The following is a 25,206-nucleotide window of genomic DNA, read 5'->3' as shown; positions in this document are numbered from 1 at the left end:
CTCCCCAGGATAAGCGTAGGAAGCCGTTTTTTTCGGGCGCAGCCCTCCTGGCGCAAGCCGCAGGCTGCCCGCACACCCGCAGCAAAGCAGTCCTCTGCCTGAAGGCGCGCCCCCACCCACCCGGGTGGGGGGCCGGCTCCTCCTGTTCAGGGATGTCTGGATGGCTCACGTCTCCGACGCCTGGGCCCTCGAAATTGTGTCCTCCGGATACAAAATCGAATTTGCATCCTTCCCTCCAGATCGGTTCTTTCGCTCCCGCCCGCCGCGGGACCCGAAAAGCGCGGCTGCGTTCTCCGCGGCCGTTCAAGCCTTACTGGACAGGGGGGTGATTACCCCCGTTCCTCTAGAGGAAAGGTTCCAAGGGTTCTACTCGAACCTCTTTGTAGTTCCCAAGAAGGGAGGTTCGGTGCGGCCCATTTTGGACCTCAAAAAGCTCAACCGTTTTCTCCTCCTTCGACGGTTTCGGATGGAGTCCCTCCGTTCCGCGGTGGCTTCCCTGGAGCAGGGAGATTTCATGTCTTCCATCGATATACAGGATGCCTACCTCCATGTTCCGGTAGCCCGGTGTCACCATCGCTTCCTCCGATTCGCCGTGGGGGACCTCCACTTCCAATTTGTCGCCCTTCCCTTTGGGCTGGCAACAGCCCCCCGGGTGTTCACCAAGGTCCTGGCCCCGGTTTTGGCCTTACTCCGTTCCAGGGGTGTTTTTCTGCTACCGTACTTGGACGATATCCTCATCAAGGCTCCGTCCCTTTCTCAAGCGGTTGCCAGCGTGGATCTCACTCTAGAGACTCTGGCGAGGTTCGGTTGGGTCATCAACTTCCCCAAGTCCTCCCTTCCCCCCTCCAGACAACTAGTCTTCCTGGGAATGCTTTTAGACACAGGAGTGGCGGAGGTACGTCTTCCCTCGGAAAAACGTCTGATCCTCCGTGGGGCGGTTCGGGGTCTCCTTCTCCACCGTCGACCGTCCTTCCGCTTCTGCATGCGGGTCTTGGGGCAGATGGTTGCCTGCTTCGAGGCGATCCCATTTTCGCAGTTTCACTCCCGCCCTCTCCAACGGGCGATCCTCTCCTCCTGGGACAAATCACCGGAGTCTCTGGATCATCCCTTCCATCTATCGCCTCCGGTGCGGTCATCTCTCCGCTGGTGGTTACAGTCCCCTCTTCTGGGCAGGTCCTTTCTGCCACTCAACTGGTTGGTGGTTACAACCGATGCCAGTCTCTTGGGCTGGGGAGGCGTGTTTCCTCCCCGATCCGTCCAGGGCATTTGGTCTCCATCGGAGTCCAAACTCTCGATCAATGTCCTGGAGCTGAGAGCGGCCCTTCTGTCTCTACGACACTGGACTCATCTGCTGAAGGGTCATCCAGTTCGTGTACAATCGGACAACGCCACGGCTGTGGCGTACATAAACCACCAGGGGGGCACTCGCAGCGCTGCAGCAATGCGGGAGGTCACCAGCATTCTCCGTTGGGCGGAAGCCCACGTCCCGGCCCTATCTGCAATTTTTATTCCAGGGGTGGACAATTGGGCGGCGGACTTCCTCAGTCGCACCACCGTCGACCCCGGCGAGTGGTCTCTTCACCCGGAGGTATTCGAGGCCATTTGCCTTCATTGGGGCATACCGGACGTGGACCTCATGGCCTCAAAATTCAATCACAAGGTCCCCGCCTATCTGTCCAGGGCCAGGGATCCGGGAGCTTGCGGAGCCGACGCCCTCGTTCTTCCTTGGCGAGGCTTCGCGCGCCCATACATATTCCCTCCCATCCCTCTCCTGCCCAAGGTCCTTCGGAAGATCGCGGCGGAAGGCGTCTCGGTGATTCTGGTCGCTCCGGACTGGCCCCGCCGGTCTTGGTATGCCGACCTCATGCTGCTCCTGGCAGACGCGCCCTGGCCGCTGCCCGCCAGGGAAGATCTTCTCTCTCAGGGACCGATCTTCCACCCGCGTTTAGGGTCCCTACGTTTGACGGCGTGGTTGTTGAGACCACCGTCCTGACACGTAGGGGTTTTTCTGCGGACGTCGTCTGCACCATGATCCGCGCCCGTAAGCCGTCCTCTTCTAGGATCTATTATAGGACCTGGAGGACCTTTTTTGGGGTTCTGTGCCGATCTGGGGATTCCTCCGCTCCGCTTTTCTCTCCCCACCGTTTTGTCCTTCCTGCAGAGCGGACTGGCCCAAGGTCTGGGCCTTAGTTCTTTGAAGGGTCAGGTGTCTGCGCTGTCCATTTTGTTTCAGCGCCCACTGGCCCCCCTTGGTCCTGTCAAGACCTTCCTTCAGGGCGTGGCTCACGCGGTTCCCCCGTACCGCCCTCCGGTACCGCCCTGGGACCTGAACCTGGTTCTCTCAGCGCTCCAGGCTTCCCCTTTCGAGCCTCTGCGGACGGTTTCCTTGCGACTTCTGTCCTGCAAGGTTATTTTCCTTGTAGCCGTCACCTCTCTTCGGAGGGTGTCCGAATTGGCTGCACTCTCCTGTCTGGAACCTTTCCTAGTATTCCACCAGGACAAGGTGGTTCTTCGTCCGGTCCCTTCCTTCCTTCCTAAGGTGGTCTCCGCCTTTCATCTGAACGAGGACATCGTTCTCCCCTCTTTGTGTCCTTCCCACCCGCGGGAGAGGAAGCTTCATCGCCTGGATGTTGTCAGGGCGCTCAAGATTTACCTGGAAGTAACCAGCTCTTTCAGGCATACTGACTCGCTCTTTGTGGTCCCGGAGGGGTCACGCAGAGGGATGGCGGCATCCAAAGTTGCTATCGCCCGTTTTGTCAAGATGGCTGTTACTGAGGCTTATCTCGCCAAGGGCAAGGTTCCGCCCCTTGGTGTTACCGCTCACTCCACTAGAGCGGTCGGGGCTTCCTGGGCTCAGAGGAATCAGACTTCTACGGAGCAGATTTGCAAGGCGGCCACTTGGTCCTCCTTGCACACCTTCACCAAGTTCTACAGGGTGCATACTCATGCGTCGGCTGACGCTGCTTTAGGCCGTCTGGTGTTGCAGGCGGCAGTTGATTGATGCCTCTGGTGTTGGTTGAGTTTGTTCTGGTCCCTCCCTTCTGGGACTGCTCTGGAACGTCCCATGGTTTCCTGTGTCCCCCAAGGAATATGGGCGAGAAAAGGAGACTTTTGTATTACTTACCAGTAAAGTCTCTTTCTCGCTCTTCCTTGGGGGACACAGCACCCGCCCTTCATTTGGGTTACAGTTGTGGTTCCGGCTTGGTTGCCCCCGTTGGGGCTCGACAGTTCTTTTTCCGGTTGGTGGTTATCTTTCACTACTTGGACACGCAACTGGCAGTCTCTTCTCCAGGCTGAAGGGTATAGCTGATGGAGGAGGGGCTTACAGCTTTCACTTAGTGTCACGCCTCCTAGGGAGCAGAGCTATACCCATGGTTTCCTGTGTCCCCCAAGGAAGAGCGAGAAAGAGACTTTACTGGTAAGTAATACAAAAGTCTCCTTTTTTGTGGTGTAAGGTGACAATAAATGGCTTTTTTGACACCATTTTTATTTTTATTTTTTTACGTGTGTTCACCTGAGGTGTTAGGTCATATGATATTTTAATAGATCTGGTTGTTACGGACACAGCGATACCTAATATGTCTGCTTTTTTTAAAATATTTTTTCACTTTTAACACAATAAAAGCATTTTTGAAACAAAAAAAATATTTTAGTATCTCCATATTCTGAGAGCCATATTTTTTTTATTTTTTGCCCGATTGTTTTATGTAGGGGCTCATTTTTTGCAGGATAAGGTGATGGTTTGATTGGTACTATATTGGGGGGCATACTTCTTTTTGATCGTTTGGTGTAGCACTTTTTGTGATGTAAGGTGACAAAAAAATGGTTGTTTTAGCACCGTTTTTTTTTTTTTTTTCTACGGCGTTCAGGTGAGGGGGTGGAGCATGTGATATTTTTTATAGAGCCAGTTGTTACAGACGCGGCAATACCCAATATGTCTGTTTTTTTTATATTTTTTATTTTTTTTTACAATTTTGTGTGTTTTATTTTGGAATTTTATATATTTTTTTTTTACTTGAAACTTTATTTTTTATTATGGAAAAACACTTTATTTTTTTTTTTTTTCTGTGTCCCACTCTGGGACTTCAACTTCTGGGGTCTGATTCCCTCTGCAATGCATTACAATACATTCTGTATTGTAATGCATTGGTTGTCAGCTTTTATGCTGACAGCCTGCCTGTGAGACCCAGCCTAAGGGCTGGATCTCACAGGCTTCTGTAGAAGGCAAGCTCCGATGCCTATGGAAGGCATCGGGCTTGCCTTCTCTGCGATCGGGTTCCTGCCACTGCAGCGTGGGGACCCGATGAAGATGCGGTCATCCGCGGTCATCTTTGACCGCGGCATACAAGGTGTTAATACGCCAGCATCGTTGTTTTGAACGATGTTGTCATATGCAGTACGGCGGAGGTCCTTAAGGGGTTAAATAATTTTCCACTGTGCTGTTTCTGAGGGTGACATAGTGGGAAGGGGCATGGGTAAAGTTTCGGCACCGTGTGATAACATTTTGGCACAAAGTAACTCAACAACAAAAGTGTGTATCCAAGCACTAATTGTATCATCCATAGTGAGCCACTGTAATAAATTTTACACATCTTTATACATCCTTACTGACCAGATTCATAAATCTGCCCCATTGTCTTTTTCTGTAATGTTTATTTTATTTTATGTGTTCCCTATTTTTTCATGTCTTTTTCACAGGAATTTGATCATTTTTTGGCTACTAAATTTTCAACTATAAAACGATATGGAGGAGAGGGCGCCGAAAGCATGATGGGTTTCTTCCATGAGATGTTTAAAGTGTGTTCTTTCAGTGGTGTCACCGATGTGATTATAGGAATGCCACACAGAGGGCGGCTTAACCTTCTCACTGGGCTTCTCCAATTCCCACCAGAGGTAATAGTTAAATGTACAGTATTTGGTATGAGTTGTAGGATTTTAATTTGTTTAACCACCTCCGGACCGCCTAACGCAGGATCGCGTTCCGGAGGTGGCAGCGCTGCGCACAGTCACGCATATACGCGTCATCTCGCGAGACGCGAGACTTCCTGTGAACGCGCGCACACAGGCGCGCGCGCTCACAGGAACGGAAGGTAAGAGAGTTGATCTCCAGCCTGCCAGCGGCGATCGTTCGCTGGCAGGCTGGAGATGTGTTTTTTTTAACCCCTAACAGGTATATTAGACGCTGTTTTGATAACAGCGTCTAATATACCTGCTACCTGGTCCTCTGGTGGTCCCCTTTGTTTAGATCGACCACCAGAGGACACAGGTAGCTCAGTAAAGTAGCACCAAGCACCACTACACTACACTACACCCCCCCCCCGTCACTTATTAACCCCTTATTAGCCCCTGATCACCCCTAATCACCCCTGATCACCCCATATAGACTCCCTGATCACACCCCTGTCATTGATTACCCCCCTGTCATTGATCAACCCCCTGTAAAGCTCCATTCAGACGTCCGCATGATTTTTACGGATCCACTGATAGATGGATCGGATCCGCAAAACGCATCCGGACGTCTGAATGAAGCCTTACAGGGGCGTGATCAATGACTGTGGTGATCACCCCATATAGACTCCCTGATCACCCCCCTGTCATTGATTACCCCCCTGTAAAGCTCCATTCAGATGTCCGCATGATTTTTACGGATGCACTGATACATGGATCGGATCCGCAAAACGCATCCGGTCGTCTGAATGAAGCCTTACAGGGGCATGATCAATGACTGTGGTGATCACCCCCCTGTCATTGATTACCCCCCTGTAAAGCTCCATTCAGATGTCCGCATGATTTTTACGGATGCACTGATAGATGGATCGGATCCGCAAAACGCATCCGGACGTCTGAATGAAGCCTTACAGGGGCATGATCAATGACTGTGGTGATCACCCCATATAGACTCCCTGATCACCCCCCTGTCATTGATTACCCCCCTGTAAAGCTCCATTCAGATGTCCGCATGATTTTTACGGATGCACTGATACATGGATCGGATCCGCAAAACGCATCCGGTCGTCTGAATGAAGCCTTACAGGGGCATGATCAATGACTGTGGTGATCACCCCCCTGTCATTGATTACCCCCCTGTAAAGCTCCATTCAGATGTCCGCATGATTTTTACGGATGCACTGATAGATGGATCGGATCCGCAAAACGCATCCGGATGTCTGAATGAAGCCTTACAGGGGCATGATCAATGACTGTGGTGATCACCCCATATAGACTCCCTGATCACCCCCCTGTCATTGATTACCCCCCTGTAAAGCTCCATTCAGATGTCCGCATGATTTTTACGGATGCACTGATAGATGGATCGGATCCGCAAAACGCATCCGGACGTCTGAATGAAGCCTTACACGGGCATGATCAATGACTGTGGTTATCACCCCATATAGACTCCCTGATCACCCCCCTGTCATTGATCACCCCCCTGTCATTGATCACCCCTCTGTAAGGCTCCATTCAGATATTTTTTTGGCCCAAGTTAGCAGAATTTTTTTTTTTTTTCTTACAAAGTCTCATATTCCACTAACTTGTGTCAAAAAATAAAATCTCACATGAACTCACCATACCCCTCACGGAATCCAAATGCGTAAAATTTTTTAGACATTTATATTCCAGACTTCTTCTCACGCTTTAGGGCCCCTAGAATGCCAGGGCAGTATAAATACCCCACATGTGACCCCATTTCGGAAAGAAGACACCCCCAGGTATTCCGTGAGGGGCATATTGAGTCCATGAAAGATTGAAATTTTTGTCCCAAGTTAGCGGAACGGGAGACTTTGTGAGAAAAAAATTAAAAATATCAATTTCCGCTAACTTGTGCCAAAAAAAAAAAATTTTTATGAACTCGCCATGCCCCTCATTGAATACCTTGGGGTGTCTTCTTTCCAAAATGGGGTCACATGTGGGGTATTTATACTGCCCTGGCATTCTAGGGGCCCCAAAGCGTGAGAAGAAGTCTGGTATCCAAATGTCTAAAAATGCCCTCCTAAAAGGAATTTGGGCACCTTTGCGCATCTAGGCTGCAAAAAAGTGTCACACATCTGGTATCGCCGTACTCAGGAGAAGTTGGGGAATGTGTTTTGGGGTGTCATTTTACATATACCCATGCTGGGTGAGAGAAATATCTTGGTCAAATGCCAACTTTGTATAAAAAAATGGGAAAAGTTGTCTTTTGCCAAGATATTTCTCTCACCCAGCATGGGTATATGTAAAATGACACCCCAAAACACATTCCCCAACTTCTCCTGAATACGGCGATACCACATGTCTGACACTTTTTTGCAGCCTAGGTGGGCAAAGGGGCCCATATTCCAAAGAGCACCTTTAGGATTTCACAGGTCATTTACCTACTTACCACACATTAGGGCCCCTGGAAAATGCCAGGGCAGTATAACTACCCCACAAGTGACCCCATTTTGGAAAGAAGACACCCCAAGGTATTCCGTGAGGGGCATGGCGAGTTCCTAGAATTTTTTATTTTTTGTCACAAGTTAGTGGAAAATGCTTATTTTTTTTTTTTTTTAATTATTTTTTTTTTTCATACAAAGTCTCATATTCCACTAACTTGTGACAAAAAATAAAAACTTCCATGAACTCACTATGCCCATCAGCGAATACCTTGGGGTCTCTTCTTTCCAAAATGGGGTCACTTGTGGGGTAGTTATACTGCCCTGGCATTCTAGGGGCCCAAATGTGTGGTAAGGAGTTTGAAATCAAATTCTGTAAAAAATGACCTGTGAAATCCGAAAGGTGCTCTTTTGAATATGGGCCCCTTTGCCCACCTCGGCTGCAAAAAAGTGTCACACATCTGGTATCTCCGTAATCGGGAGAAGTTGGGGAATGTGTTTTGGGGTGTCATTTTACATATACCCATGCTGGGTGAGAGAAATATCTTGGCAAAAGACAACTTTTCCCATTTTTTTATACAAAGTTGGCATTTGACCAAGATATTTATCTCACCCAGCATGGGTATATGTAAAAAGACACCCCAAAACACATTCCTCAACTTCTCCTGAATACAGAGATACCAGATGTGTGACACTTTTTTGCAGCCTAGGTGGGCAAAGGGGCCCACATTCCAAAGAGCACCTTTCGGATTTCACAGGTCATTTACCTACTTACCACACATTTGGGCCCCTAGAATGCCAGGGCAGTATAACTACCCCACAAGTGACCCCATTTTGGAAAGAAGAGACCCCAAGGTATTCGCTGATGGGCATAGTGAGTTCATGGAAGTTTTTATTTTTTGTCACAAGTTTGTGGAATATGAGACTTTGTATGAAAAAAAAAAAAAAAATAAAAATCATCATTTTCCACTAACTTGTGACAAAAAATAAAAAATTCTAGGAACTCGCCATGCCCCTCACGGAATACCTTGGGGTGTCTTCTTTCCAAAATGGGGTCACTTGTGGGGTAGTTATACTGCCCTGGTATTCTAGGGGCCCAAATGTGTGGTAAGGAGTTTGAAATCAAATTCAGGAAAAAATGAGGAGTGAAATCCGAAAGGTGCTCTTTGGAATATGGGCCCCTTTGCCCACCTAGGCTGCAAAAAAGTGTCACACATCTGGTATCCCCGTACTCAGGAGAAGTTGAGGAATGTGTTTTGGGGTGTCTTTTTACATATACCCATGCTGGGTGAGATAAATATCTTGGTCAAATGACAACTTTGTATAAAAAAATGGGAAAAGTTGTCTTTTGCCAAGATATTTCTCTCACCCAGCATGGGTATATATAAAATGACACCCCAAAACACATTCCCCACCTTCTCCTGAGTACGGAGATACCAGATGTGTGACACTTTTTTGCAGCCTAGGTGGGCAAAGGGGCCCATATTCCAAAGAGCACCTTTCGGATTTCACAGGTCATTTTTTACAGAATTTGATTTCAAACTCCTTACCACACATTTGGGCCCCTAGAATGCCAGGGCAGTATAACTACCCCACAAGTGACCCCATTTTGGAAAGAAGAGACCCCAAGGTATTCGCTGATGGGCATAGTGAGTTCATAGAACTTTTTATTTTTTGTCACAAGTTAGTGGAATATGAGACTTTGTAAGAAAAAAAAAAAAAAAAAAAAAAATCATCTTTTTCCGCTAACTTGTGACAAAAAATAAAAAGTTCTATGAACTCACTATGCCCATCAGCGAATACCTTAGGGTGTGTACTTTCAGAAATGGGGTCATTTGTGGGGTGTTTGTACTGTCTGGGCATTGTAGAACCTCAGGAAACATGACAGGTGCTCAGAAAGTCAGAGCTGCTTCAAAAAGCGGAAATTCACATTTTTGTACCATAGTTTGTAAACGCTATAACTTTTACCCAAACCATTTTTTTTTTACCCAAACATTTTTTTTTTATCAAAGACATGTAGAACTATAAATTTAGAGCAAAATTTCTATATGGATGTCGTTTTTTTTGCAAAATTTTACAACTGAAAGTGAAAAATGTCATTTTTTTGCAAAAAAATCGTTAAATTTCGATTAATAACAAAAAAAGTAAAAATGTCAGCAGCAATGAAATACCACCAAATGAAAGCTCTATTAGTGAGAAGAAAAGGAGGTACAATTCATTTGGGTGGTAAGTTGCATGACCGAGCAATAAACGGTGAAAGTAGTGTAGGTCAGAAGTGTAAAAAGTGGCCTGGTCTTTCAGGGTGTTTAAGCACTGGGGGCTGAGGTGGTTAATATGCACTAATCCCTTTCGGCTGTATTACTCAGAAAGCAACCTAGGAACATGTCTGTGGTCCAGTATGTCTAGGGGAGGTCTGTGGATGACCTCTTATTGGCATAAGTACCATAATAGTCAGTTTAGGACTGGCAAGACACATATGAATGTATGTGCTGCTTTATTTACTTTTGAAATTTTTGGATATGTAACAAAGTAGTTAAAGGGGTTGTCCCACAAAAAATATTCTACAGTTTTCAAACCAGCACCTGGATCTGAATACTTTTGCAATTGCATGTACCGGTAATTAAAATGTATCTGTATAGCGCCACCTGTTGTTTTGTTTTTCTCACTGAGATTGTCATGGACTATATGATGTCTGATTTTAATTTTTTACATTAGTCATGGGATATCCCCTTTTAATGTATTTAAAATTCCAAGTGGAGATTCTGAACCCACACTGCTCCCAATGTTTGGGGTTCAAGGTTTAGTAACCGAATCACACAACTTGAGCAGATAGGAGAACATGAGTGTAGGTTGACTTATTTAGGGCTCATGCACATGACGGTAATTTTGTATCCGATCCACATTTTTTGCAGATTGCACACGGACCACTTCATTTCAATGGGTCCGCAAATAAAAACAAAAAAAAAAAAACGCACTGCACAGAGCTGTCCACTGTCATGTGTCCATTCTGCAAACAGATAGAACAAGTCCAACTCTTGTTTGCAAAATGTGGACCACGGACCCATTGAAGTCAATGGGTCTGCAAAAAACAGAGACGTTATCCAAATTTTTCGGGCTGCATAACTGATAAGATCGTGTGCATGAGGCCTTACTGTGGAGCAGCAACAGGAACGTGGCTGAAGGACAAAAGTCTAATTTAGGAATCTGATAGATAAAGCTTAAGAGAAAAAATGCTCCTCCTCACTTTCACCTTTGCACCAATTTTGAGAAGTGTTCCCCAACTTATTTCTTTCCACGTTATCATTTACTAAACATTCTGAAACTTTTTATTTGTAGCTAATGTTTCGTAAAATGCGTGGCTTAAGTGAGTTCCCAGAAACCTCCCCAGCAATAGGCGATGTTCTCTCCCATTTGACTTCGACAGTTGATTTGGATTTTGGACCAGATAAGACTCTTCATGTCACACTGTTACCTAATCCTTCACACTTGGAAGCAATTAACCCGGTCGCTGTTGGCAAAGCTCGTGGAAGGCAACAATCTTTGTCGGAAGGAGACTACTCTCCAGATAGCTGTGCACAACCTGGTGACCAAGTTGTATGTCTTCAGGTAAATGGAAATGTATGAATTATAGCTATGCAATGTAATAGCTCTAAATTACATGGTAACCTGATATCACTAAGTTACATGATAATAATGCTTAATTCTCCTTGACGTATAATTGAAATATTTTTTTTTGTTACTCTTAGCCTAGATGGTAACTGGAGGAGTTCAGTTTTTTGTAACGGACAGCTAAAGATATGATTAATTCTGCCGGCATCAATATGTACAGTGGTGCAGTCAGCCACCATTACAGTTACAAATTTGCCAAGTTATATAGCTGTGCTTGGGCAGGAGGTTTCTCTGGGAACTATAACAACTAGATTGTACAATAAAGTAAGAAATAAGGACTGCTCACTTAGTTACAAATTAACACAGTATAAAATCCAACAGATGCAGAGTGCACTGATAGCCTATTACTAACAGACAAAAGAAATTCAGTAAGAAGCCAATGTAATATAAGGCTGTCATGGCATGGACTGGAACCAATAAAATTATTTAATAAGGACAGTACATAACCTATACCAGTGATGGCGAACCATTTAGAGACAGAGTGCCCAAACTGCAACCCAAAACCCAAATTTTTTAGGGCAAAGTGCTAACACGGCAATTTACCCTGAATACTACAGTCCAATATCTTATATCTTCCATGTACTTTATCATTTAGCTTTAACAGCCTGCCTACATTCAGTGCACTGCCTGTGCCGTTCATAGTGCGGATGAATGGCAGGAAAAGTCTAAGGCATATTGGTACACCATAGATGTTTTCCAGGGTGTGAGTGCCCACAGAGAGGGCTCTGAGTGCCACCTCTGACACCCGTGCATAGGTTTGCCACCTCTGACAATAAAAGAAAATGTACCAGTCCAGAAAAATAAATGAAAGTAAACTTGCTGCAGGTCTAGCAGCTAGAAATACAATAATGGGAGATCAATCATATACTGAACAATCTAACATCCATTTCCATTAGGGGGTATTCGAGTTATTTAAAGTTATACCCTCTTCACAGGATAGGGGATAACTATCAGATCGAAGGGAGTCCTACTGCAGGGGCCCCCCTGAAATGGACGGAGCGGCTGGTCGCTGTAGCGCCATTCATTTCTGTGAGAGCGCCAGAGATAGCACCACTATATTCTGACCCCATAACTTTTTATATCTACAGAGCTGTTTGAAGACTTGCAGGGCGATCTGTATTTTTTATTGATACCAATTTGGGGTGTGTTTGACTTTTTGATCACTGTTTTATTCCGTGTTTTATTATTTTTTAACATTTATATCTCAATATTATTATTTTTTTTTTAAATAAGGACAGGGGGTAATTAGCATTTTTGTATATTAAATTTTTTTATTTTTTTTTACATTTATTTTTAATCTTTCTAGAGGACATGAACATGCAATTGTCTGATTGCTTATTCCATAGACTGCAATTATTTACCATTGCAGCCTATGGGAGAATCACTATGTTCCTATTAGGCTCCATTCACACATCCGCAATTCCATTCCGCATTTTGCGGAACGGAATTGCGGACCCATACATTTCTATGGGGCCGCACGACGTCTGTGATCACCAGTCACGGACTCTGCCAATGTCTCTTGTGTAAAACAACAGGATCTTGGCAGTTATGGTACCCACTTAGCTGAGCCGGGGGGCGCAAACTTTAAAGACCTGTCATCATCCGTACATGTATTGCAGATGTTGGGAAGGGGCTAATAAAGTATATTACAAAATGTTTGACATCCCTGTCCCTACACTAGATTAATAATAAACTAAAAAGACAGTTACACTTTAACAGTGAATTTCATGGTGACAGATTTCCTTTAAGAATTTACTAAACTGATTAATTTGGTTGGAAATAGAATGTTTACTACACAGTTTCTTTATTTGTCTCTTTAAGGTTCATGGTGATGCTTCTTTTTCTGGTCAAGGCATCGTTGCTGAGACTTTTACGATTTCAAGCCTACCTCATTACCGAATTGGAGGAAGCATTCATTTGATAGTAAATAATCAGTTAGGGTATACTACCCCCTCAGATCGTAGTAGATCTTCGTTGTATAGCAGTGATATCGGTAAGTGTCCAACCCTTGAGAGTATTGTAACATTTTATTTGAGGGAAGTCTCTTGTTTTTCATATCACTAGAAACCAGGGGTGGATTGGGAACTTAATGGCCCTGGAAAAACCTAAAAGTGGCCCCAATGTTGTAGGTGGATCAAAATTGACAGAAGGAGGGGCAATACAAGTAGATGGGACCAATACAAGTTGGAATGGGCAGCAATAACATAGTGCAGCACAGAAAATACCATCCCAAAAAAACAAATACCACATTGCAGCACAAAAACCTCCCCAGAAGCTGTCCTTCCATGGTGGTCCTCAACAGCTGGCAAGTTCTGTCCTTCTCCTCCTCCAAATGTCTCTAATTAAGATATGGAGCTTAGGAGGTGAGATGTGTACCACAGCACCAAGCCAGCCCTACCTTTAGCATGCTTCCTCTAATAATGACCCCTATAGTGCCCCCAGTAGTGTGTACCTGGCCAGTAGCAGTGAAGAGAGCTCTGGTGGCCCTGTGCGGCATTGGCCCACCGGGAAAATTCCCTGTAGGGTCTATTGCCAGTCCGCCCCTGATAGAAACCCTTCTGGATTAAAATGTATGATTGTTTAATATACTTTATGAAGTTTTGCTAAGCTGATTGAATATGATTATATGACACTTAATTTCACCCGAATTACACATGGGATAGGGCTTTATCATGGTCAGATCACAAAACACAGATTGAGGTTTAATAAATGGGAATCAAACTTTTGGTAACTAGTGTGAGGCAGTGACAGGCCTCACATATGAAGGAAGGTATGTATCTCCCAGAATGGTGCAGGAAGCCTATTAACGAGATATATTGTGGTTTGCTGTGGTGCACCTGAGACGTGCCACCAAGGTACCCAGCCTTGGTGGAGTGGAAGCCAGAAGCTAGAGTGTCCACTAAGATAGATAGTGGACACTGTTTTTACCTAGTATAGCTGGTAACAGCTAATACGGGCCTGGCTTTTACTTGGGAGTAAGCAAAGAGCTGGGTGGGTGTTTATTCCCCACTATCCACTCTAGGGTTTATACGTGGGCCATGTCCATGATTGCATTTAAAAGTCAGAAGCATGAGGCAGGGTGTGTCTGTTGTGTGAGAGGCTGCAGATCACACCCTGCAAGGCACGTGTGAAGCAAACACTAGCCTGTGGACTCTTCTTTTTTTTTTAATCAAATCGTTTTTATTAAGCCAATAAAGACAAATTTTACAGAAAACAATACATTGTCTTTTCTTACTTTATCCACGATGTGGAATCAGTGTACAGCAGTATCATATCGATACCAACACATTTATAAATCATGCAACAGCATGTAACTTATACACACCCAGAAACAAATATAGAGACCAAGAGTAATAAATGTCTAGACCCTCCCAGAACCCCTCCCGCCCCCCCCCCGCCCATCCCTACACCCACCACGCCCATCCCTACACCCACCCCGCCCTGTAAACTAGTCTTGAACCAATCAGAGCCTAAATAACTACATGAGTATGAGATAACCATTCACTCCACAATTTGTCAAACTTCTGAGGACACCCTCTTTTCACATACACCCCTTTTTCCAATACCAGCATATCATGCACCTTCCTCTCAAACTCACCCAGTGTAGGCGGACTCCCCTGGATCCATCTCATAGCCATCAGCTTTCTGGCCACATACAGCAACCTTCCCACTGCCACATTGACCGATTCAGTCCCTCCAATCTCAGACACATAACCCAATACGCACACCTTAGGGTCATTTTGAATTTTCAACATCATTTTACTATTAATCATATTCCTTACGTCATTCCAATAGTTCCCAATTACTGGACAAGACCACAGCATATGTAGCAAATCCGCACCTTCTTCCATACATTTCGGACACTTGTCATCAGATCTTACTCCAACTTTTTTAAGGAACACCGGTGTTTTGTATACTCTATGTATGATAAATAGTTGGGACAGTTTACCCTGTTCACTCAAGGACACCTTGGGGACCCTTTCCAGTATATCCTCCTATTTATCCTTAGCCATATCCCCCAAGTCAGCCTCCCATTTTTTCATTCTTGAGAGCGGAAACCCCTCTAAGAATTTATCAAGTAGAAGAGCGTATACCTGGTGATATCAGCCCTCTCTCCCCCCCCCCCTGTCAGAAGAACAAGCTTATGAACCACCTCCATTTGGGCTATCACACATCCTTTCCGTAACGTGACCTCAAGAGCATGCCTCACCTGAAGATATTTGTAAAACCATTCCCTAGGGATATTGAATTCCTGCTGCAGGTTCTGAAATGATTTACAAATCTTGCCCTCAATTAGTTGGCCAATTCTCATCACTCCATGAGTTTCCCAACTTCTAAGTCCAGACATGGTAAAAAATTCAGGCAATAGGTGATTATTTCTAATAGGGGAAAGTTCGCTAATTCCACCTACACCTCTCAGTTGCTTCACCCTTGCCCAAATCTTTTTCATGAGTTCGATAAGAGGGAGTTTTCCCCTTCCAGCATGCATACCTGACCCTTCTAGAATACCCATGAGGTCCCTACTGCCCAACCAATGCTGTAATATCTGCCCAGTCATGTCCGGCACTTGGAAGCTAATCCATCCCTTGAAATGCTGACACTGGGAAGCCAAAAAGTAAATCCATGCATTAGGAACAGCCAGGCCACCTTCAGACTTGGCGTATTGCAATGTTTCCAATTTAATCCTAGCCTGACCATATTTCCAAATGAGATCTCTGAATATAGAATGAATTTTCTTAAATCTATCTAGGGGGATCCATACGGGAGCATAGTTCAATACATAGAGCAGCTGAGGCATCATAACCATTTTCAAAAGGTTCACTCTACCTACCACAGAGAGAAAGAGCCTACACCATGACCTCACCTTTATCCTGAAATTAGCCAGCAACGGGGACAAATTAAGGTCCTCAAAATCTGACAGTCTAGGTGTTATATACAGTCCCAAGTATTTAAATTTATCCACCCAGGGAACCAGACTATCTGCTTGTCTACCTGACAGGGCCTGCCCATCAATTGGCATCAAAGAGGATTTTTGCCAATTTATCCGAAGCCCAGAAAAGCCACCAAATCTGTCAATCAATGCCATGGCCGCATCCAGGGACGCCCCAGTATCACCCATAAAAAGCAGAGTGTCATCTGCGTACATAGCCACTTTGTTGTGCAGCCCACCGTATTTAAACCCCTTTATATTTGTTGATAAACGAATGTGTGCCGCGAGCGGCTCAATTGCAAGAGCAAACAATAAGGGCGACAATGGGCATCCCTGCGAAACGGTCTGACAACCCACCATTACCTCTGATTCTCGCCTTGGGACTAGAATATAGGACCTTTACCCACTGAATGAACCGCGCTCCAAAGCCCATGGTTCTCAAGACCCCCCACAAGTAACTCCACTCCACACTATCAAACGCCTTGGCGGCGTCAAGAGCAAGCAAGGCCCTATCTCCACAATTATCTGCCGGAATACTCAGACTAGTATATAACCTACGAAGATTAATATCTGTCGATTTCCCAGGCATAAACCCCGTCTGGTCCGGGTGCACAATAGTCAGGATCACCTTGGACAGCCTGTTCGCCAACACCTTCGCCAGGAGCTTAACATCAGCCGTGAGAAGCGAAATTGGTCTATAGGAATCCGGAATTTTAGGATCCTTCCCAGGTTTAGGTATAACCACAATTATAGCTTCCTGCATCGAATGTGGTAGCGAACCTGCCTCCAATGAGTGCTCAAGCACCTTAAGTAGTTCAGGAAGTACTATCCCCTGCAACTTTTTATATACCTCTACTGGGAGTCCGTCGGCTCCAGGCGCCTTACCGTTCGCCATATCCCCAAGTGCGGCTTCCAGTTCCTCAAGTGTAATCGGCTCCTCTAGCTTTTCTCTATCCTCCTCTGACAGCACCGTTAACTTTGCTTCCCCCAGAAAATCATTCAGCACCTCTTCAGAGCTAGAACCAGTGGAAGCATATAGAGATACATAAAAACTTTTTAGAATATCTAATATTCCTTTTGTGTCCTGACTACTGTCCCCCAAGTTATTTTTCAGTTCCTGAATACATGAGGAGCCTCTCTGGGCCTGAGAAACCACCGACAACAAATGACCCACCTTCTCACCCTCTTCAAAGGATCTCTGACGATAAAAACTCCTCTTTCTCTCTGCGGCCTGCAGTAAATGACACCTCAGCTGCTCCTGAGCTACCGCCAGTGCCTCACTATTAATCAGGGTGGGGAATCTACCAAACACTCTCTCAGCCTCCGCCACTAGGACATGCGCCTTAACATCCGCCTCCCTAGATCTAGATTTGTGCTTGCTAATTTCTTTCATCAAGACTCCCCTCAGGAATGCTTTCATGGCGTCCCAGACCCCCGGTATCGATGCCGTCCCTGTATTGATAGCAAAAAATTCCTTAATCTCCAGAGAGATCCCAGACAAATCGCCCAACACATTCAGCCAGTGTGAATTGCACTTCCACAGCCTAGGTCCCTGTCTGAGCACCCCCAGGCACAAGTCAATCTGCACCAGAGAGTGGTCAGACAACGACTGAGGATGATAGACAACATCTTTTACCAGTGGTAGCATAGCATCATTGACAAGGGCCATATCAATACGTGATAACGAGTGATGTGTGGCTGATCTACACGAGTATTCCCGCTTATCCGGGTTACGCAATCTCCATACATCATGTACACCTATTTCACACATAATATTCCTGAGAGCCCTGCTCCCCGGTAAACCACCTGCGCCATCCACCCGACATCTATCTAGGGAGTCATTCAGTGCGCAATTGAAGTCCCCCACCAGTAGCCACGGCAACCCAGGGAAGTCCGCCACAAAGTCCATAATCTCTCTTATCAATGGGGAAGCAAATGGCGGGGGCACGTACACGGACACAAGCACCACCTGTATTCCATCCACCTTACACACCACACACACATACCTACCATCAGTGTCCACACATTCCTGCATATGTTCATACCTAATGCTATTATGCACAATCATGCTTACACCTCTAGAGTGAGAGGAATGAGTTGAATGTAGCGCATGAATCACCCAGTTTTTACTCATCCAGTGTAAATTATCTCCAGTCAGATGCGTTTCCTGAAGGCATCATATAGCCGGCTGAAACCGCCCTAAGTATTGAAAAACACACTGTCTCTTCCGTGCGTCTGCCATCCCTCTCACATTCCAGCTTATAACTCTAATCACCTGTGACATGATAAGACCATGCTTGAGTCTCACAACCCACTCAGACTTCCTCTGCTCATAGTTCAAGACCTTAGCCCTTCCCACCCATCCCCCCCCCCCCCTCCCTCTCACAATCAAATTGCTGTAACTAGGGATCACTATCCCTTTGGTATTATCCCCACACATTAAAACGGGGCCATCCGAGAGCTCCTTGCCCCCCAACGTATAACAATCATAACAGGTTATAACACATTTCTTCAGGTAGAGAATCCTCCCCACATCTGAGAAAAACATTTTCCTCCCTAATCTACCAACTCCCTCCACAGGCTCTATCTTGTGGTAGCATTACATAATACACTTCTTAACTGGTGCAACATTTAAAGCAACCCTAGAGTGCAAATGCATATATAAAGTGAACATAAGAAACATATATCTGCCTCCTTCAAGTGTCCAGGGCCCCACTTCTCAATTGACGCTCGTGGACGTCCAGCCACTGCGCGGCCTCCTCCGGATCTTCAAAAAATCTGGTGGATCCCAATGCCACCACACGCAGTTTAGCAGGAAACAGCATAGCATACTGGACTTGTAGACCTCTCAGCCTTTTCTTTACTTCCATAAATCTGCTTCTCCTCCGCTGCACCTCATTGGAATAATCCGGAAATATGGATACTTTAGCCCCATTCATGACCATCTCCTCATTGTCCCTTGATTGCCGCAGGATAGTGTCCCGGTCTTTAAAATGCAGGATCTTCGCCAGTATAGGACGGGGAGGTCTGCCTGGCGGAAGCGGCCGCATGGGGACTCTGTGCGCTCGCTCCACCGCATACAGGGAAGATAGACCTTTCTCATGAAATAACTGGTGTAGCCATTTTTCCACAAACTTTGTGGCATTATCCCCCTCCGTCTTTTCTGGCATACCCACAATCCGCAGGTTATTCCTTCTGGACCTGTTCTCCAAATCATCTGTTTTGGCATATAAAGCAGCAATGTCCTTAGCAGTTGTTTTTGCCGCCATTTGCAAAGGCTGAATATCGTCTTCTATTGTGGACACCCTCTTCTTCAATTCAGAGGTGCGTTCAGATATTTTGTGTAGGTCGTGCCTAATTATAGACACATCCGACCTCAGGCTGCCAACTTGCACTGTAAGCACTTTCAGCGTGCTATTACAGCTGGCCACAGCGGCCATGATATCTTTTAAAGTAGGCTCTTCACTGGTCCCAGCTTTAGGGCCTACCGCGCTTTTAGTCGGCCGTGCAGGAGTTAATGGCGGCCAATTCACCGCATCCAGGGCCTCCCCCTCTATGGATCCATCCTCCTGTTCAGAGGAGATATGCATGTCCGTCTCCTTGTCCTCAGCCCAGTCTCCCACATCGCTGTCTGTGCGAGCAAACTTGCTCAGCTTTGCGGCCGCGCTCTGGCTCAACTTCGGCTATAAGGCCGGCCCCTCATCTTCCTCGGCGCCATGTCGGCTCACCTCTGGCCTGTCGGATCGCGGCCCCTTACTGGACTTCCTCGGCATATCGGAGCTCATAAAGATATCGCCGCACTCTCCGGTCACCTCTCACCCACCAGGCAAGGAAAAAACTGCAAATCAGGAGTTGCTACCACACAAACAGTCAGGATATCGGCAGGAGCTGTGAGCGGTGCGACCTACTCCATGCGCTCTCAGGCCACGCCCCCCCTGTGGACTCTTCTAAAGGAACCCCGAGACTTCTTGACTTTATTGTGGATGACATGAACTGATTACTTGTCCCGGCTGAACTGAACTATAAGTTGGCTGGAACAAGCAATAAACTGTATTGAAGTGACTTTGTTGTGTCCCTGCCTGTCTTTAAAACTAGTCATATGAGCTGTGGGGTTCGCTCTGGTAGATAGGGTAAGCGGGCGCAGTACAGAGGCAAAATACAAGTTCTTAACTCAACATGTCAGTGTTTATTCACACTTGAGGCAATTGCACAAAACAGCACGCAACTTTGGTTCATTCACACACTATGGAAAGTTCATATAACACAAGTAACCTTGCTGGCAGATCTGCCTCCAGTAGTCCACAGCAGGCTTTAGGGGGCCTGTTTCCCCAGCGTGTGGCTCTCAGCTGAGCCCATCTGCCTATTTAAGGACAGCCATGTGCTGCCAAAAACCCAGACTGGCACTTAAACTCCGGTCAAGTATTTGACCTCACCTGACTGGAAACCAGCCCAGCCACACATGCTGGGAGGAAAACACCTGCCTTGCCAGACACAACCCCTAACTGTATCGCATATCCCTCCCCTTTGTTCAACCCTGAGTGGGTGGACACACGCCAGACAATGCACCCGGGACAGGGCATCCGCGTTTCCCTGCAACCAGCCTGCTCTGTGTTTTACCGAGAACTTAAAGTTCTGCAGAGACAAAAATCATCTGGTGACCCGTGCATTCCTGTCTTTGGCCTGGCTCATCCACTTGAGAGGGAAGTGGTCGGTCACCAGGTGGAACTTTCTCCCCAACAAATAGTAGCGGAGAAACTCGAGGGCCCACTTGATAGCCAAGCACTCTCTCTCCACTATACTATACCTGGTTTCGGATAGGGTGATCTTGCGGCTTAAGAAGACAACCGGATGCTCCTCCCCGTTAGCTCCCTGAGACAGTACAGCACCGAGGCCTACTTCAGAGGCATCCGTTTGTACCACAAACCCCCTCTTGAAGTTGGGCGTCACCAAAACCAGTGACCCACACAGGTCTGACTTCAAAGCGGCAAAAGCCTCTTCCCCCCCCCCGATCATCCCAGCGAACCATCACTGATTTTCGACCCTTCAAGAGCCCTGTCAATGGCGCGGCTAGAGTAGCAAAGTGGGGAACAAACCTCATGTAATAGCCCACCATTACCAGGAATTACTTTATTTGCGTAGTGGTGACAGGTTGGGTCCAATTCCGTATTGCCTCTATTTTGTTCGCTTGAGGTTTGATGACTCCGTGCCCTTCCCCTGATGCTCTTATACAATCCCCATGCACAATGTTCTGTGTGCTGACATTAACTAGTTACATGACTTCCACAGTGCCCCTGCGCTCCTTCACAACGTTGGTGCACGGTTCCCAGCTCCTCCCACAAAATAAATTTCACAGGGGACTGCCCAGGACTGTTTCCCATTGATATGAAATGATAAAGTTTATTATCACATTTGCACTATAAAGTAATCAAGCATTTGATGCTGTTTTGCAATGTGACCACTACAGCACATGGCATGCAGGGCCGGAACCACCTTAAGCTCAAGGGAGGTGGTGGGCACAGAGCGTTGTAGGCACTGTGCATTTGTGACCACCTAAACGCAGAGGTAGCGAACCTATGGCCCTCTCTGTGGGCACCTGCACCCAGGAAAAAGTCTATGGTGTACCAATATGCCTTAGACTTTTCCTGCCATTCATCAGCACAGGGCGCACTGAGACCGGCACAGGCAGGCTATTATAGCTAAATGAAAAAGTACATGGAAGATATACTATATTGTACTGTAATATTCAGGGTAAATTGCTGTGTTGGCACTTTGCGATAAATAAGTGGGTTTTGGGTTGCAGTTTGGGCACTCGGTCTGTAAAAGGTTCGCCATAAAGCAAGTGCTGCTGGCGAACGTTACCATCCGCAATGGATCTTACAAGCAAAACTGAGGCATACAGCTCTGGTAATGAAATACCTTTTTAATGGGGAAGCTTGGGAATGTTCTCCCTCTCTTACCAGCAATTATTTATATACCAAGCAGACGTGGAGGATTAAATTAACCAGCTGAAGGGGGTTATTTGCGCCTGGCAAATCCACTAAATACTCCATACATTATTCTGTCATTTAGGTCATATGGTCCCAATTTTGCAACCATAGGTTTCAGCACAGTGTGTGTAATACACATTCAGAACACATACAGAAAACACATGCATTACATGCTACCAGAGCCCTTACTCATAGCACGGTTTCAGAAAAAATATTTGTCTGTGTATTATATACAGTACTAGTACTTATTTCCTGTCCTTCTGGAATTTAGGCAAAATTGTTGGTTGTGCTGTAATTCATGTTAATGGAGACTGTCCGGAAGAAGTTGTGCGAGCAACACAACTAGCAGTTGAATATCAAAGACTTTTTAGAAAGGACGTAATTGTGGATTTATTGTGCTATCGGCAGTGGGGCCATAATGAGCTGGATGAGCCCTTTTTTACTAATCCTGGAATGTACAAAATTATCCGGTGAGTTCTCAATTTATTATATTTATCAAACTACCCGGGACAAAGACAAGTGAGTAAGGCTCTGTTCACACCTGATTTATCGACTACATTCTGTGTCTACTGCAGCCTTGTGCTACTGTATTCAGATGTACACCACTAAACATATGTCAGATGGCCACTTGGCATATTTGTGGCCCATAGATGGCTATGGAAACCTTATATGCAGAATGTAGTCGTCAAACGTGAACAGAGCCTAAGGCTCAGGTGCGGGTGTGGACCCATTCATTCTCTATAGGGCCGGAAGAGATGCGGACAGCACACGGTGTGCTATCCGCATTTCCAGAGCGCGCCCCCGGTCTTCTGGTCCGCAGCTCCGGAAAAAAAATAGAGCATGTCCTATTCTTGTTCGCAATTGCAGACAAGAATAGGCATTTCCATGGGGGTGCCGGACGGGTGTATTGCGGATCCGCAATGCACTACGGACGTCTGAATGGAGCCTAAGGTATACTTGTGATAGGACTGGGAGTGGTAGGGGTTAAAGTGGTGTTCTGGTCTGGCTTTTAATAAAAGAACATTTCTTAAGAACACCCCTTAAATCATATAACTTGTATAATTTACATTACAGCTGTTAAACCATTTTTATACAGGTCTAGAAAAAGCATCCCAGATGTATATGCTGAGTGTTTAATATCTGATGGACTATTGACCACAGAAGAAGTTGGAAATATAAAAACTACTTATTACACTAAATTAAATGACCATCTCGCAAATATGACTTTTTTCACACCGCCACCTACCAACCTTCAGGCCAACTGGAGTGAGATGGTTGAACCAAGTGCTCGGATAACAACATGGGACACGGGCATTCCTGCTGATTTGCTGAAGTTTATTGGGGCCAAATCCGTAGAGGTTCCTGATGAAATTCAAATGCACAGCCATCTTCTAAAGATGCATGCACAGGTTGGGTAAAGTCTTGTCCCTTACATTTATATTTCAGGGATCAAACCTCGAAGTAAATTAGAGTGGAAATGGTTCTAATTACTGGATTTTTGATTGTTTAGTCTAGAATACAGAAGCTACAAGAAGGAACAAAGCTAGACTGGGCTACAGCAGAAGCTTTAGCTTTAGGTTCTTTGCTTTGTCAGGGTAAGTTTTATTTCTTGAGTTAATACTCTTATTAAACACATCATTTTTATACTTGGTAATGATAATGTATATGGAAATATATTTCCCATTTTTCTTTCGTTTTCAAGGGTTTCATGTTAGACTAAGTGGGCAAGATGTAGGACGTGGAACATTCAGTCAAAGGCATGCCATGGTGGTTTGTCAGGATACTAATGACACTTATATTCCTCTAAATCACATAACATCTGACCAGAAAGGCTTTTTGGAGGTATGTTCCCTAAAATCACGAATAAAGCACAACTATGTTCTATATTATATTTACATTGGTCTTATTTATGGGCGATAATACATGCGTCTTGGTGTCACATCTTTAAGGATCCCTTGACTTGTTTTGGGTCCATCAAGTTTCAATTCTATTTTGCAGGAAAGAAAAGCATAGTAAACTACACTTTTCTGGCCATTGGACAGCAATGGAAACCTGATGGATTCCAATGGCAGTGTGAACATAGCCTAATTAATTGTGTTTTTTTGTTTTGCTTTTGTGATTTTTTTTTTATCACAAGTGTTAAAGGGAATATCCAGTTGCGTAAAAAAATAAAATAAAAAGCAGATAAAAGAGGATTTGCCATAAAGGTATGATAGATGCGGCTCCACTGTTATTGAGTAGCTTCCAGTCGCCTTTTCATCTGAATGCGACAGCCAAAGGTGGTTAGAATTATGGAAACTGCAAAGTGGCCTGTGCTAAGCTGTTTCCATAGTGAACACAAACAGATATTGACTGCCACTAATATCTGGTATTATTTTGGTAATAGCCCATGGTTTCATTGCCACTGGCCTGGAACAGAAACCATTTTTTTTATATAACCTATATGCTATAATTCAGTATTACTTTTGTCTGTAGTTAAGTTAAGTTTTTTCCTCTTTCACCATAGGTGAGCAATAGTGCTTTATCGGAGGAAGCTGTCCTTGGATTCGAATATGGCATGAGTATAGAAAGTCCCAAGTTGCTGCCAATTTGGGAGGCACAGTTTGGAGATTTCTTCAATGGAGCACAGATAATATTTGACACCTTTATTTCTGGAGGTAGGTTGGCATCAAATATTTTTTTAAGTATTTTTCCCACAATAGCATAGATCATAAATGTCTGATCACTGGGGCCCCAGAGCTGGAACCCCCATGATCACTAGAATAGGTATTCCAAGCAGTGTCGGACTGGTGTGCCTAGGGCCCACCAGTAAAATTTATTTTGGGAACCCACCGTATGGATACATTCAAATATTACCTGCTCACACAGCAGCTAGATGCTACCAGATGATTGAATATGGGGGGTCCCTGCAGCACCTTTGAAAAGGTAGGTCCTGGGGAAAAGAGGACACTGGCTAGCTTTCCGCTATACCTAGAAGTCATCTCAGCTCTGATTGTGTCTATAATAATAAACCGGGGAGTTTCTTTAATAATCTATCATGTTTTTTATATGAACATAGGCTGGTTGAGGTGCTGTACATTGAATATATGTATGTAGTGCAGTAAGTCTACTGTGTTGTGTGCCACTTGTGCAGGGGGTAGGACACTAGGGGCCCTCCTTACTCAGGGGCCCACCAGGGGATTCACATGTACTCCTGTGGGGCAGCCCGAGCATGATCCCATACCTCTTCACTGCACAACTACAGTGAGGAGGAATTTGACTAAAGTGG

The 25,206-nt window shown here is 45.5% G+C and overlaps 1 protein-coding gene across 1 annotated transcript in view; it reads left to right on the top strand.

Moving 5' to 3' along the window:
- DHTKD1 (dehydrogenase E1 and transketolase domain containing 1) overlaps positions 1 to 25,206 on the top strand; it is a 58,269-nt gene that overhangs the window by 24,316 nt on the left and 8,747 nt on the right. Inside the window, exons 4-11 of the mRNA XM_040413209.1 lie at positions 4,699 to 4,893; positions 10,689 to 10,958; positions 12,843 to 13,014; positions 22,210 to 22,408; positions 23,035 to 23,347; positions 23,449 to 23,533; positions 23,641 to 23,780; positions 24,445 to 24,595. Of these exons, the coding sequence (XP_040269143.1) occupies positions 4,699 to 4,893; positions 10,689 to 10,958; positions 12,843 to 13,014; positions 22,210 to 22,408; positions 23,035 to 23,347; positions 23,449 to 23,533; positions 23,641 to 23,780; positions 24,445 to 24,595 (1,525 nt within the window). The remainder of the gene's footprint in view (positions 1 to 4,698; positions 4,894 to 10,688; positions 10,959 to 12,842; positions 13,015 to 22,209; positions 22,409 to 23,034; positions 23,348 to 23,448; positions 23,534 to 23,640; positions 23,781 to 24,444; positions 24,596 to 25,206) is intronic.

The sequence above is a fragment of the Bufo bufo genome, chromosome 1, assembly GCF_905171765.1.
Source record: "Bufo bufo chromosome 1, aBufBuf1.1, whole genome shotgun sequence".
Classification (NCBI taxonomy): domain Eukaryota; kingdom Metazoa; phylum Chordata; class Amphibia; order Anura; family Bufonidae; genus Bufo; species Bufo bufo.
The sequence above is the reverse complement of the archived record's forward strand: the minus strand, read 5'-3'. Positions and strand labels throughout refer to the sequence as shown.